At 42.2% G+C, this 15123-nt stretch overlaps 1 protein-coding gene across 2 annotated transcripts in view; it reads left to right on the plus strand.

Annotated features, from left to right (window-relative positions):
- Nucleotides 1–15123, plus strand: part of rabgap1l (RAB GTPase activating protein 1-like) — a 122856-nt gene that overhangs the window by 85330 nt on the left and 22403 nt on the right. For both annotated transcript variants that reach the window (XM_047586222.1, XM_047586223.1), the window contains exons 15-18: nt 2630–2704; nt 5370–5495; nt 7328–7471; nt 11962–12003. In XM_047586222.1, the coding sequence (XP_047442178.1) occupies nt 2630–2704; nt 5370–5495; nt 7328–7471; nt 11962–12003 (387 nt within the window). The remainder of the gene's footprint in view (nt 1–2629; nt 2705–5369; nt 5496–7327; nt 7472–11961; nt 12004–15123) is intronic.

A 15123-nucleotide genomic window follows, 5' to 3' on the forward strand; every position in this document is an offset into this window, starting at 1 on the left:
TCCCTCTCCTAGTACAGATGCAACACCCCCTATTAAGTTGCTCCTAAAGCGTTTTTTGTGTGTGCCAGGTGGAGTGCCATTGCTATGGGGTAGGGGGTGCCTGGTCTAGTCTAGGTGGGTGATACATGTCTAAGTAGCATCCACACAAATCCGAAAGTTCCCCAGCAGAACACTGATTTGTCGCAAGTTGTCAATGTTATTCACTTCTCCTTTCAGTGTTTTTAATGTTGTGGCTGATCAGTGTTGTAGTTAAAGCATAATCTGATTCCATGGTTGTAGATTTAGTTTAAAATTATCAACTATGTTCAGTACACTGCAGCACTCGTACTCTGAACAGGCAGCGCTCTTGTCACCCTACTGTTATGCTAAGAACTTGATGAATAGCAGGTTACATGTGCCTTAAATAGAACAATATAGGTAGAGGTCAAGCACAGGTTTCTAGATTTTAATAATGTCCTTAGAAAGCCTGCTTCTAAAAGTCACAGTAGAATTTTGTTGCACTGTCGTCAGATTCAGGGGGCTCCACTCAGCATTTAGAGAATTGAAGTCTCACAGCGAGCGAGGCCGACTCCGACAAAGAAAAAAACCAAAGATACCGAGTCTTCAGGCGAATTCCTCTGGGAAACGAAGGAAAAATGTTGGCGCTCCAAACACAGCGTCTCTTAGGAAATGTCTTCTGTACTTGTTCACGCTCTGACAACATTTACATTACAGCGATAAAAGTAACTGGAAAATCAACAAGACACTAAGCTGCTAAGATCAAATGTTGTCAGACGTGACTCGTTGTTGGTTCAAAAATCTTTACGGAAAAAAAGGGCGAAAAACCTGAGCACAACATGAAGCCATAAGAAACACATTTTCAGGACATCTAGTTCTAAATGCATAACTATTTATATTAGCGTAACATATATCAGACACAGAATAACTACAGCTGTGTTCATGATGTTTTGTGTAGCCGTTAAAGTGAGTCTTGAACCAACGGCTCGTGTTGACCTCTTCCTCAGTAGTGGTGCTAATTCTCCGAGCTGCTGCACTGGAGTTGTTCATTAACTGTTCAGCCTCTGTGCGTCTGTGAATGGAAGAAAAGTATTCATAAACCTACCCACTGGGTAAATATGTGAAAGTGTAAAGGCAGGGAAAAAAAAATTTCTTAGCAACGAACAAAAAGTCGGGTTACTAGGTCAGTTGTGTTATTTTGGGTTGTCTCTGCAGTGAGTTTGTTTTGATTGTGAGACTTTAACTTTCGTCATTTTTAAAGCAGAGACATTTCAAGTCCATCTAAACTTTTATCCAGATGAACTTAGTTTGATTGTTGATTGCCATGTGGGCCCATTGTCATCATAAAGAGAAAATATCTCTAATTCCACTTCAAATGGGGTCATTTACTTGACGTACACCGATCAGACATAACATTATGACCACCCTCCTAATATTGTGTAGGTCTCTAAAACAGTTGTGAGTGCTACCATAATATAATACCACTACTTCGATCCAGCAAAAATCCCAAACCCTTAAAAGGGACCGTGTCCCACCAACGCAAACAGACACATAATACTGTGTAGAACATGCCCAGAACCATGGATTATTATTGACTCCACTACAAGCCAAATTATTCAGCAACTATGTACTGTAACTATAATGTAAACTGTAATGTGTGTATATATATAGGCTCAGATAGAGGAAAGAAAAGCAACACATATAGAGTTTTGTTATTTAAAAAGTCAGAGTTTATCAAACTTTTGCAGCCCTCTCTGGAATTCAGTGGTGGCTGGTGGTGAAATTCGGTGGGTGGGCCAACAAATTAACTATGTTTTCTAGTTTGTTCCTACAAATGTTTCAAATTCACAATTCCTTGTTGGGTCCGTGCCGTACCTCCTCCAAAATGTGATTTTTTGGCTGCACTTGCTGTTAGCTAGTCATTTCTTTCAAACCAAGAAACGAAATTCAAAAAACAATTGTGTCGTTATTTGAAAATCATTTGGCTGACGTGATCCCAGTCTCTTAACTTCCAACTTTTCCTCCAAAGACATTGAGAAAAATGAATTAGAAATGAAGTAACCCACCTTTTTCATGCTAACCCCCAACATAGCTGAACTTCTCCCTCCTCCCACTCTGGCACCAGCAGCACTTTTGACCAATGACCAGCGGCCTGAGGACTGACTGGATTTGGCCCAAATGATCAGTAAATGATCCATCTTTTGACTTTTTGGTTCTGTTGCTACCGTTGGTTACCGTTGGAAGGTAACTTAAAAATCTTATCTTTTTTGTGTTAGCTTGTGAAGGCCCTGTTAGCCCATTTCTACCAGCCGTCCCTGCTGGAATCTTACTCGAGACCATCGGCTCAAGGCTTCTTATAAGCTGCTATTATCACACATCTCTGATTGAACTGCCAGCGGTGCAGTTGCGTTCTGGGTAATGCAGGGTTTGCAAGACAGTAGTAGTACATCTGAAATAATAATAAAAATGTGTAATCTTTGCTTTATCTGGATTAATTAGGTTCCTTGCGTCTGATAATGTCATGATGTGAGTAGAAGGTTTTGACATGAACATTTCTGTGTGTTCCGGATCAAATAATCAACTTAAATGTTTCCTTTGTCTCTCTTTCCTTTTTTTTCTTTCTCTCTTGCAGGCCTACTCCGTCTATGATGAGGAAATTGGTTATTGTCAGGGCCAGTCGTTCCTCGCTGCTGTCCTCCTGCTGCATGTGAGTCAACCTTTTCATCCTTTCATTTAACTAAACCAACCCATACAAAACGATACAGCACTTTAAAATGATGGAATCTGATACAACACCAGTCACAGCCTCGGTAATTGTTATTAGGAGGGCGGTTTTTGACACGTTTTGTTGTTCTGTTCATTTTCTATTCACGTACATGCAAATTACACACCGATGAGTCACAACATTTAAACTGACACTGACAGGTGAAGTGAATGACACTGATGATCTCGTTACAATGGCACCTGTCAGGGGTTTGGATATATTAGTCATCAAGGGAACTGTCAGTTCTGAACTTGATGTGTTGGAAGCAGGAAAAATCAGCAAGTGGAAGGATTTGAGTGACTTTGGCTGCGGCCAAATTGTGAAGGCAAGACGAGTGGGTCAGGGCATCTCTAAAACAACTATGGCGTATTCCCCGTATGCAGTGGCTACTACCTTCTATACCAAAAGCGGTCCAGGGAAGAACTACCAGTGAAGCAGCATATGAAGAGAAACACGGCCCGTGTGGTCTGTGCACACAGAATAATTACTGCATTGCAAAGTGCAGAAAATTATATAGAAATATGGTGTGTCGGAGGACTCTGAGCCTCTGTAAATGAGGCTGTGCTGCTGCAGAGCATCCATGTGGATCCCTATCCACCTCTGGAAGCACCTACACGAGGGCATGCAAGCATCCCGACTAGACCAGTGGAAGAAGGTGGCCGAGTCTGATGAGTCTTTTACATCATGAGGACAGCTGGGTGCGTCTTTATTGTGTACTTGGGTAAGACATGGAAGCTGATCTATGGAGGAAAGGAAAAGATGGAGGTAGAAAGGTGATGTTTTGGGATGTACAGCTGATCCATCTTGTGACAGTTCAGTGTTCTGCTGGGAAACTTCTGGACCTGGAATTCATATGTGTGGATGTTTCTTAGACATGTAGCACCCACCTAGACCAGACCAGACCAGGCAACCCCACTTTAAGAACAAATAACATGAAGAACAGCACAAGTTGTTGACCAGGCCTCCATATTCACATAATCAAGTATCTGTGGGATGATCCACCCTCAACCTATAGGAAGCAAAGGCCCCCTACTTACAACATCCTGTTGTCAGACATCATAGGACACCCTCAGAAGATCCACGTCCATTCTCTGATGAGCCACAACTGTTTTGGAGACCTACACATTATTAGGAACGTGGTCATAATTTTATGCCAGATCGGTAGGTATTGCTTGGAAATTAAAGTTCTCCGACGCGGCTCAAATGTTACCTTGATGCTCCGGCGGACTTTGAGGACAGCGTTGCCAGCTTTGTGCTCCTGCCGCTACAGAAAAACCCAGTCTGCACACTTGTACAAGTTGTAATAAAGCCAGAACCAAAGCAATAAAACAAAGTGAACAGAGGTTGAGAAAAGCAGACGCACGGAAAGAATGTGTCTGGCTGAAAAGAAAGTTGCTGAGTGCTCGAATGAAAGCAGTTCATAATAAAAAATCGTGTGATTGAACAGAGGGAGTCAGTCCCTTCAAGGTCACCGGCAAACGCAGCTACAGTACGTTCCCCCCTCAAACATACATATTTATGTACCTCTATTCCTCCTCTACTCCGCGTTTGATGTTTTCCTTGTTTGCCGAGCGTGCTGTTGCAGTAAAATATTACTTTGAGGGAATTACTGAAAGACAGATGGAGGAGAGACGGAGGAGTTGACACATGGAGGCGGGAGTCCCAAGTGGAGAAGAGGGAGTGGTGGAAGTTTGGTTGAAGTCCAAATGACAAGGGCAGCAGAGGTTAAAGAGGGCTGAGGCTGTGAGAACGAGGAGGGGAGGGGAGAGGTCAGGAGAGGGGTGGGGGTGAGAGGCGCAGAAAAGAGCCATGGGTTTTTCACTGGAGAGACGTGAAGAGGGAGGAAAGGGGAGAGGAGTGCACGGGAGGGCAAGAGGAGGAAGCCGTAAAGCCGGAAGAGAAGAAGGAGAAATAAAGGGGACAGCAGCAGTAAAAGGAAGAGAGTTTATACAGGAGGAGGAGGAGGAGGAGGAGGAGGAGGAGGAGGAGGAGGCAGACGTGTTATAGAGGAGGAAGAGGAAGGAGGGAGAGGTTATAGAGGAGATGTCAGGAATATTAATAGGGGTTCAGGTTTACCTGCAGGAGCCCATTCAGCCCCAAACACATACTGTCACTCTGATTAAATATCACCTCGCCGTCTGCGAGTGTGTGTTTGTGTGTGTGTGTGTGTGTGAGGGGAAAAATAAACCGTGTGCTCACACAGACACGCACAAACACAGCATTAAGCTTCCTCCCATACCTCTTATCTTCATCCATCCTAACAGCACACACACACACGTCGAAACACACAGCGACACACACGGCGCAACCCTCGCACATAAAAGCATTGCTTGTTCATGCAAATGCCTTAAAGTTTGTCCCTTCATGTCCTTCACACGTATTCCCTCCATCTTCAAGTGTTTATTCACAGCCAGAAGAAGGATGTCACACAACTAAAGCTTATTTATAAAGCTCGTCTTGTAAAATAAAGTTTGCCCCTGGTCTGGTGGAATCACAGCGCTCCTTGTTTTGAAGCCCGGATGACGAACAGGGAACAAGATCACATCCGTTAGTCGAAGGTTTGGTGACATTAAGTTTTTTGTTTAAAGTTTTCCGTTTTTTGTTCCAGATGCCCGAGGAGCAGGCCTTCTGTGTGTTGGTGAAAATCATGTACGAGTACGGCCTCAGGGCTCTCTACAAGAACAACTTTGAAGATCTTCACTGCAAGTTCTACCAGCTGGAGAGGCTGATGCAGGTTGGTTGGACAGAGCATTTTATACAATTTAAAAGAAATAAAACACGGCGTAAGGCAGTATACACCGATTAGCCACAACATTAAGACCCCTGACAGGAGAAGTAGAATGTCTGATCGGTGCATATTTCAAGTAACGTAATTCTGAGGGTATGAACCTGAGTGGTAAAAATGAACTGGCTCATAGAGGTTTATGTAAAGCTTTAAGATTTTATTTCTCATTTTTCACTGAGAAGAATCCACATTTGTGTAGTAAATGAATGAATTTGTCTTTCTCGTGCCTTTAGTGGCGTACAGTATTTCATCCGCTGTGATTGGATGTTTTTTTGCCTTTAAATTACTAGATACTGTATTATCCCAGTTTGCTCACGCTTTAACCAGAATAAACTCGTGTCCTTCAAAGCCACAGTGTTTCGAGTCACCAAAGATTTGGGGAAAATGAACAGAAATGGCTGAACCACGGTGAAATTGCCCCCTCCACTTATGACTCTAGGACGTAGCAACAGTTTGTTCATTCATTATGTTTTTGTTTTTTTTAAAACCTCCTGGCTATAGCTGAACCAAAGATTAATCTCACCACTTACTGGCAGAAATGTAAATGATTCAGCCTCAAGGCAGAAAATAAATAAAAAAAAAAAGTATCCAGTCACTTTGTCTGCTCCATAAATTTAAATACCATAAAATCCCCTCCATACATCCAGCTGTCCTTGTCGTATGAAGTTGTCCTGAAGACCTTTGATTTACCCAAGATTTGATTTTCCAGTGTTTTTGCTTCCTTGAAAACAGACGTCCCTTGAGGAGTTTAATGTGATTACTGATTAAATGCAAAAAACAAAAAAACAAAGAAGAAAAAAAAAACAACTAGCAGGCAGTGAAGATGGCCTCCCGGTGTATTTGCCTTCTCCACAAAAGTGAGGACAATGTAATCATATTCATATTGTGGAGCGTGTTACAAGGGATTGCATCAGCTGTGAGTTCTGACATGTTGCCTTGTTGACTCCTTTTTTTTTCTGGTGGCGAAGTATAATTGAATATAATAAGGACGACTTGCAAGCCCGTGTGTGAAGCCTGCAGTCTCTGTAGGTTTTGCGTCTTGTGATGATTGCTGGTATCAAAGCTTGAATCCACACATCGACTTCCGCCCTAGCGCCATTAGCGGTCGTCTGTTAGCGTGCAACTCAACTTTGTTTCCATTGACCATATGTGCCTCACGTAAGGATGTTAGCATTGACCGCTAATCATTACCATACAGGTGGGAGCTTGCTATCTGATCCAGAGGCGCGGCAGTGTGTTGGTTGCGAGAGTGGTTTGTTCTTTTGTCTGGACGAATCCTTTATTCACTGTACATGCATGGACGCCAAGACAAACTCCGCCATTCTTTACTCCTCCGTGTGTCAAAACAGAAGAATAAAAAAGGAACAAAAGAGGCCAGGGAGGATACTTCATGAGATATTCATGTGTACATTAGAGTAAATATAAAAATATAGCATTACACATGTGAAACAGGAAGCCTGTAAACCCCCTCAGTGTAGTTAGAGTGGCTTTTTGTTAGAGATCTGGACATTTAGTTTCATGTTCATGTGTTTTACTGTGCTACACTGTAGGGATGCGAGGACATTAAATTGTGTTATACTTTGTTTTTTAACCTTTTTTTTTTTATTCTTCGGTCTCTCTAGAAAGAGATTATCCTCTCAGTGAGACAGGGTGATTTAATAAAGTACGAATAAAGATGAAATAATGCAAGATTGAACTGACAAGCGGAGACACATCTTTATGCTGCTTTGTCTCATGAGTTCCTCCTCCTCCTCCTTCTCTTCCACTTTCTCCTGCTACAGGAACAGCTTCCAGACCTGTGGTCCCACTTCCAGGACCTGAACCTGGAGGCACACATGTATGCCTCCCAGTGGTTCCTCACCCTCTTCACTGCCAAGTTCCCCCTCTGCATGGTTTTCCACATCACTGACCTGCTGCTCTGTGAGGTAAAGTCTAGTCCATTGTATTACGCTGACAGTACAAGGAGCAGGATTTAGTCCAGATTGTATAGGGTCCAGTAAAGAGAGCTCAGCAACCTGGAAACATGAAATTAGTCTAAAGGAGACAGAGAAGAAGGTTATGAGGAATTAGTGTGTTGGGAGAATGGAAACCATGGAAACTATGCAACGGGGAAGGAGATGTGAAAGATTGAAGAGAGAAATTTACTGACCAGCGGTGGCACCACGTAAAGAGCACTCAAGGGAAAAACTGTAACACACAGACGCCGATACATGTGCATTCATCTCAGGACACTCAGGGTTGATGCCATCAGTGGTTTAATGTCATTAGGACTTCTTGACCCAATACAGATCATGACTGATTAATTTTTATCTTCTAACAAGATCTGTTCGAAACATATCCTTCTGACCTCTGAGCTTCTCTCCTGGCTTTCTCCGACAAAAAAAAACAGAAATAAAACAGAGGAGCTTATACACTAATCAGCCACAACATTATGACCACTGATGGGAGAAGTAAATAACATTTAAGCCATCTTGTGACAATTCAGTGTTCTGCTGGGAAACCTTTGGACCTGGCATTAATTGGTGTGGATATTACTTAGTCATGTAGCTCCTACTTAGACCAGGCACCCCCACCCCATGGCAATGACACTCCTAGATGGCAGCAGCCATCCCCAACATTATGGGTCCATTCTTTGATGAGTCGCAGCTGTTGTGGAGGCACAAGGGAGACCCACACAATATTAGGAAGGTGGTCATAATGTTATGCCCAATGATTCAGTGCAATTTAATTTTTACTTATAAAGTGCAAAATCATAACAAAAAAAGCTCAAGGTAAAACTAGTCCTGTGCAAACAGGGATAAAGTGGTCTTACTTGTTGTCAACAGCTTCCATATTTTGTCTGTTATACTTTTCTTCAACAAGTTTTTGTGGGTTCAAGTGCACAGACTCAGAAGATGTGAAATGCTGGAGTGAATACTAAGCATTGACACAAAGACTATTAGATAAGTCTAACGGAATAAGTCAGCTTTAAAGCAAGAAACTTTTGCTGCAGCTTCAACTAGTTTACAATGGTTTGCCTCAGTGGAAGCGGTTGACACAATTAAAGTCACAATTAGTCACTTCCTCTGGGCGTTGCATGGGAAACACAGTGATCAAAGTCTGATCTGTAGACAAATGATTGTGGGGGGCTCAGGTGAAGCAGAGCTTTCAGCTGAACACCACCTGCTGGTGGGTCGGATCAGGTGGTCGGTTTAGCTGCCAGACAGACACAGTGAAGCCAACTATGTAATAAGGCTGCACTGGGAACGTCTGTCTGGAGGTGGAACATGCAGCTGTGTCATTTCTGGTAGAAAAAAAAAAAAAGGAATTGAATGTACACTCACCGGCCACTTTATTAGGTACACCTTGCTAGTAAAAGGTTGGACCTACATTTGCCTTTGGAACATCGTGGCATACTTTCAACAAGGTGTTGGAAACAGTCCTCAAAGATTTTGATCCATGTTGACATGGTAACATCACGTTGCTGCAGATTTGTCGGCTGCACGTCTATAATCTCCTGTTCCACCACATCCCAAAGGTTCCTCTATTGGATTGAGATGTGGTGACTTGGGAGGCCATTGGAGTACAGTAAAAATCATTGTCATGTTCCAGAAACAAGTTTGAGATGATATGAGCTTTGTGATATGGTGCATTATCCTGCTGGAAGTAGCCGTCAGAAGATGGTACACTGTGGTCATAAAGGGATGGACATGGTCAGCAACAGTACTCGGGTAGATTGTGGCATTTAAACCGTGCTCAGTTTGTACTGACCTCTCATATCAACAAGACATTTTCGTCTAAACAAATGCCACTCACGGGATATTTTCTCTTTTTGGGACCATTCTCTGTAAACCCTGGAGATGGTTGTGTGTGAAAATCCCAGTAGATCAGCAGTTTCTGAAATACTCAGACCAGCAACCATACCATCTTCAAAGACACTTAAATCCCCTTTCTTCCCCATTCTGATGCTCAGTTTGAACTTCAGCAAGTTGTCTTGATCACTTCTACATGCCTAAATGCGTTGGATTGCAGCCATGTGATGATTGGCTGATTAGCCATCTTTGTTTGCAATCAATTGAACAGGTGTACCTAATAAAGTGGCAAGTGTGTGTATAAACTCAAAGAAGTTACAAGGGGCTAAAGACAGAACCTTGGGGGACATCTTATCCAATTTATATTCATAACAGCCTCTTGAGTTGTATCAGAACCATCTTAACAATTCATGAGCACTTATTATAATATTGTTTTCTCCACTTGATTTAACAAAACAGAATAATCTGCTGCATCAATCTCTGACCTTCTCTGCTTGAATTCACTCAGAATTTTACTGAATTGTGTTTTAATTAATACTTCCTTCACATCTTTGACTCCTTCAAAACTCATTCATCGCATAAAAACACCAGAGTGACTTGTCCTGTGTGTGTTTCCTTTTCGTCCTCCCTCCTTCTCTTCTCTTCTCTTCTCTTCTCTTCTCTTCTCTTCTCTTCTCTTCTCTTCTCTTCTCTTCTCTTCTCTTCTCTTCTCTTCTCTTCCATTATCCCCCCTCCCTCCCAGCCATCCTGTTGGCCCCCAGGCTGAACAATTAAAAGTTTTCCTGGTCTTTCTCGCCCAATGAGCCGCATGATGAGAATCTGCCTGTTAAATCACAATTCCCGTGTCTTGCAAGCTCCTTTGTCTGCCATTTTCTTCTTGACACTCTCCATCATCATTTCACCCTCCTTTATGGTTTCTCAATCATCATTTCCTTATTTCTCGCTCTCCATCTGCCAGTTTTTAAACCATCTTTCATTCTTCTGCCATAAATTTCTCCTTCATTTTCACACAATAGTTGCTCTATAATCTATTTTATTTCTATTCAGTGCTCACTTTCTCGGCCAGCTTGCAAGGTGGTGCGTTTTTGTTTTTACTCTGACCACCCCTTTCTTGTTTCCTGTTGTGTTTTTTCCTTTATCTCTGTTTTGTCATTGTTCCTCGCCCTTGTCAGCCGCCTCATCCCTTTGATTAATCACTCTTTTCATGCTCAGCTGCTGTCGCTCCTCGATAAATTCTCTTTAAAAGTTTACTTTGGTCATCGCTCCTCTCTTTTTGCACTTGCATAAACATAAGGATTTCCTCTGATAGATGGGGTGTCCCAGGCTTTGTCCAGGTGGGACATGTTACTGGCCTCACTTTTCAATGAATTGTCTCTACTGTCGTTACTAGTATGTGCAAATTATATCTAAATATACATTAGTTGCGGCAGATGCACTTTTATGCTTCTGAAAACTGTGGTGTCACCTTCCCAGCGTAAACTCCATCATACTGTATCTTCTCTCTGCATGTTTGCCCCCTACCTCACATACACGCTTCAAGATCGTCTTTCCTTCGCTCACCTTTGCTCGTACCTCAGCACTGTGGCACCATCTTGAGGCCTGCAAAGATAGGTGTGTGGAGGCAGAGCTCCCCACCTTTTTTTTTTTTTTTTCTCCCCTCCCGCTCCATCTCCGGTTATTTTTAGAGTCGTCCAGATATTTTTAGCACTGTGTTGCCATGTGAACTGGTTGTCACGGAGACCGGGGAGACGGGTGTTCCCATGCAGAGCTGGCATCAGCAGTACATTTTTCTTTCTGGTCTTGTCTGTGTCAAAATTACAAACACGGCATCAACACAGGAGCATGGAAAGACTGAGTTAGCATCTGCGAGACCTTCACATTTGTTTTTAGTACAGATGAACTTGTGCAGCGGATGGTTGACAGTACTAAAGTTGAATATACGTGAAGTATTTTACCATCCGATTCATAAAACTTTATTTTTCCCGGGGTGGGGAGGAGGCAATATAAGGCACATGTGAGCAGCAAGAACATGATACTTTGTAAAGATACGAAAATAGAACAATGCAGAATATATACAAAAACAAAACTATGCTGTAAATGTTTGAAACTTTCCGAACCGTCCATAGAGGATGTAAACATGGATAAAGTTGCAGACAGGGTAACTGTTAACACGATTTACAGGGTTTATATAATTATGTTTTATTCCAGAGGTAGTATGGCTAATGGTTAATAATATATTCATATTAGATAATTATGAAAACCTGTTAAACTATAAACAGTTTCCAGGACACACTATCAAGTCATGTTTTCTAAGGACGTTATTCTTCTTTTGTGCCTTTGTCTTTCTTTACTGCAGATATTTTGCTACATAGTTTTAAACAATATTCTTATAAGTGCATTAATTATTTTTCTTTAATCAGAACATGTGTACATGTAGGACCAAAAGTAAAAGTAGAATCCAACCTCATCTTAACCAGGAGAGAGCAGGAGGAAGTCTGGACTCGACAGCATCTTATAGTCATTTCTTTGCTGCACTGTGGCAAACTAACTCTTACAGTTTTTCCAGATATTATTGTTTCTGATTTCACATGTTATTTGACATGTAATGCTTCTGTCTCTTCCAGGGATTGAACATCATCTTCAACGTAGCCCTGGCCCTGCTCAAGGTTAGTTGGTCACGTCATTGATTTGCCTGTTTAAACATTTTTTTTCTTTAAATCAACAACAAACTGTTCATTTTATTATTTTTGGATTTTTATAATTGGTTAACCGTGAGAATGTTATTACAAAGCACGATACAACATTGTATCGGAGGCATGATTGTGCAAAAAAAAGGGAAGAGCTGTGTCCAAGCCTTGGTTGACGTTTGTCGCCCCCTATTGGTCAAATTAGAAACTGCACCTGAAAAAAGCAGGATTATTTCCTTAGAAACAAAATCCTTAAAGACTCTATATTAGACTATAACACAATATTGAATGGTTGTAATTCTCTGTTAATGACCACAGTGACTAATATGATAGATGGGATACTTTTAATTGATGTTTTATTGCCATGCTTTTATTTTCAAATAACAGATTTCAAATGTTTTCCGTTCACACTCCCCTCAGCTTTATAAAGTCATCCAATGCTTTTTTTTAAACACACAGTAGGCCCCCAAAATCAAACTTTTAAGTCAAAACAAATGTATTATTAATAATCCCACAGGTTTAACTATCCTGCTGCAAACAGTTCAAAACATTATTAAGCATCGTTATTGGAAAGTGTGCACCTTTGGCACACGTTGCTGCCCAAAATAGGCTATTGATCAGAAAAGAGGCAGAGAGATGAATGTCAGTTATGAAGGAAAAAGACAAAATGAAAGCTGCATCATATGAACTCTCAACACTCACATTTAAAAAATAAAAAAATAACTTCTGCATGTTGTTTGCAGCACAATAGTTTAGAATTACTGTTTGTCGTGTTATCGGATCTGTTTGTGGTGGGATGGGTGGATGCATCTTCGCTATGACTCTATCAAATTGCAAGTCTGCGCCTGGTCGTTCGGTTCAGACATTAATTTGATGGGACAGTCTTTGTGGATAATGATCTGTGATTGAGAACAGGCTGGTTTTCTGGTCCACGTCTCAGTGGTGGAGGAAAATAAATAAATAAAAGTGATTTATTTTATATTTGTCATTATTTAAGATGGCAGATTCACAGATTTTTTTTTAGATATAATATTTTTTGATAATTATAGTCCTTTTTTTATTACAGTTAGTAGTTTATCTATTCATAATCCTCATGTATAATAATAATAAGTTTAATGTTACCTTCATCCTCTAGTTATTAGATGATATGTTTAGATGTTGCTAACATATAAGAAATGTTTTAGATATTATAAGGATCATGTTCATGGTGAATATACAACCCATCAATAAGAAATTGATCCTGGAAATGTATTTGCATCTAATAATTAGTTTTGGTTGCTTCCAGTATTTTAATATGATGTAAAAATCAGGTATTATATTGACAATATCTGTTTATATCTATTTTTGATATTATTCTACAAATTCACAACATACACACGAAACACAGATACTGCTAATAAATACAGTTTATACAGCAGCTGCATTCATGCTTTCCTCTCTGATTTAATAGCTGGTTTTAAAAAGCCCTCCCCTTCCTGTACCAATAATGTATTCTGGGTGTCGGGGAGAGAAAGATGCGGTGGTTGCGATGGTCGGAAATGGAGAACAAATGAGGATGTGAGGGGGGGAGAGGGGGGAGGAGCGTGGAAGGGGCTTCCACTGCCCTCGCCATTGGCCAGGCATGACGGCATTCTCCCCCGAGGCTCCCTCCTCCCTCCTTCAACCATCCTGCACTCCTCTCCTCTCTCATCACCCCTCCCTCCATCTGTGCTCACCTCCCTCCCTCCCCCTTCCCCCCTTCCCTCCTTCCCTCCCTCCCTCCCCTGCCTAGCCATCGCCATCCACATCACAACAGGAGCATAAGCTATAACGTTAGCATTCTGGACCTAAAGGAAAAAAGCTCTGCTTTTCTTTCTTGTGTGTGTTTTTTTTTTTGTTTTTTTTAAATTCCTCTCTTCATCTTTACCTTTCGTGGATGCCTGCTTGGACTTCCTTCTATCCCTCAGCTCCTCGTTTAATGTCTTATTTACCTCCTGCTCCTCTACCTCCGCCTCTTTTCCTCTTCTAATCCGGCTGGATATGTGCTTCTCCAACACGCTACCTCTACCCACCGTCCAGACCTCTGCAACGGAGACGCCCCTGCTGGCTGTTAGCCGTTAGCTGTTAGCATCACAAAGATAGAGGGAGAGGAGGTGGTGGATGAGAAACACTGTGGTTTCTTGAGCTTTGCCTCGCCCCAGCTGCTCGTAGTACAACAACACTCACTCATGCAGACGCTCATCCCATTAGTCTGCGTTGTTCAGCGGCAGAAGTGACTTTCCATCTGAAGGAGCTGACTTCTCTTCGGAAAGATCTGCCGACCGATACGGATAGCGGATGCCAGGCTGCTCCCGCTAATGGAAATCTGCCGGAGGGAGGGATAGACGCTGGGGTCCGTGCTGGAGCCGCTGACTTTACTGTGCTCTAACTGCTTAACGTGGTTTGGTTCTGCACAGAATTACATCAGTGAAGCGGACGAGCGAAGATGTGGAGAGGCTGTGGTGGTGGACTTTTCTTCTGTTCAACTACCTCTTCTCGTTTGGGTTTTTATGCATCGCTTGTTTGCGTGTGACCACAGCGAGTTCAGCATCCACCGAGCCAACACAAACATGTTGTGCGTCATCTCCTGAAGGCAACAAAAGTACCATTTTCTCCCAAAGGCTCACTGACCTCATCTTGTCTGCATCTGACATGTCGCCAGAGCCGCCTGCTCGGTCTTCAGAGAGCAGATAATATAGAAAGATCTGTGCAGCCCGTTTTACATTTTACAAAAGAAGCTGAAAATCTCCCGGATAGAGGGGACGAATCGACCGCTTTGATGTGTCATCTCACACTCACTGAGCCTTGAGCATTAAGGCCACTCCGCCGTGGAGACTGAGGGGGATTTTCTCAGCGCCTTTGAAGTCTGACAACGAAGGAGAATTTTATTTTTTTTTTTTTTAAAGGTGGACTACTTATCCATCGCCGCTTTTCGATGGAGCAGCAGCCCACGTGTTGAGCAGCTTTGTTGCCGGGCAACGGCATCCTGGATCGGAATTGGTTGGGGGAGTTTGCCGAAGGAAGATGAGAGTGGGTAGTAGTGTGACTGGATTTCACAGAGAGTTTGGCAGGTAGCTGGAG

Source organism: Mugil cephalus, chromosome 6 (genome assembly GCF_022458985.1).
Source record: "Mugil cephalus isolate CIBA_MC_2020 chromosome 6, CIBA_Mcephalus_1.1, whole genome shotgun sequence".
Taxonomy (NCBI): Eukaryota; Metazoa; Chordata; class Actinopteri; order Mugiliformes; family Mugilidae; genus Mugil; species Mugil cephalus.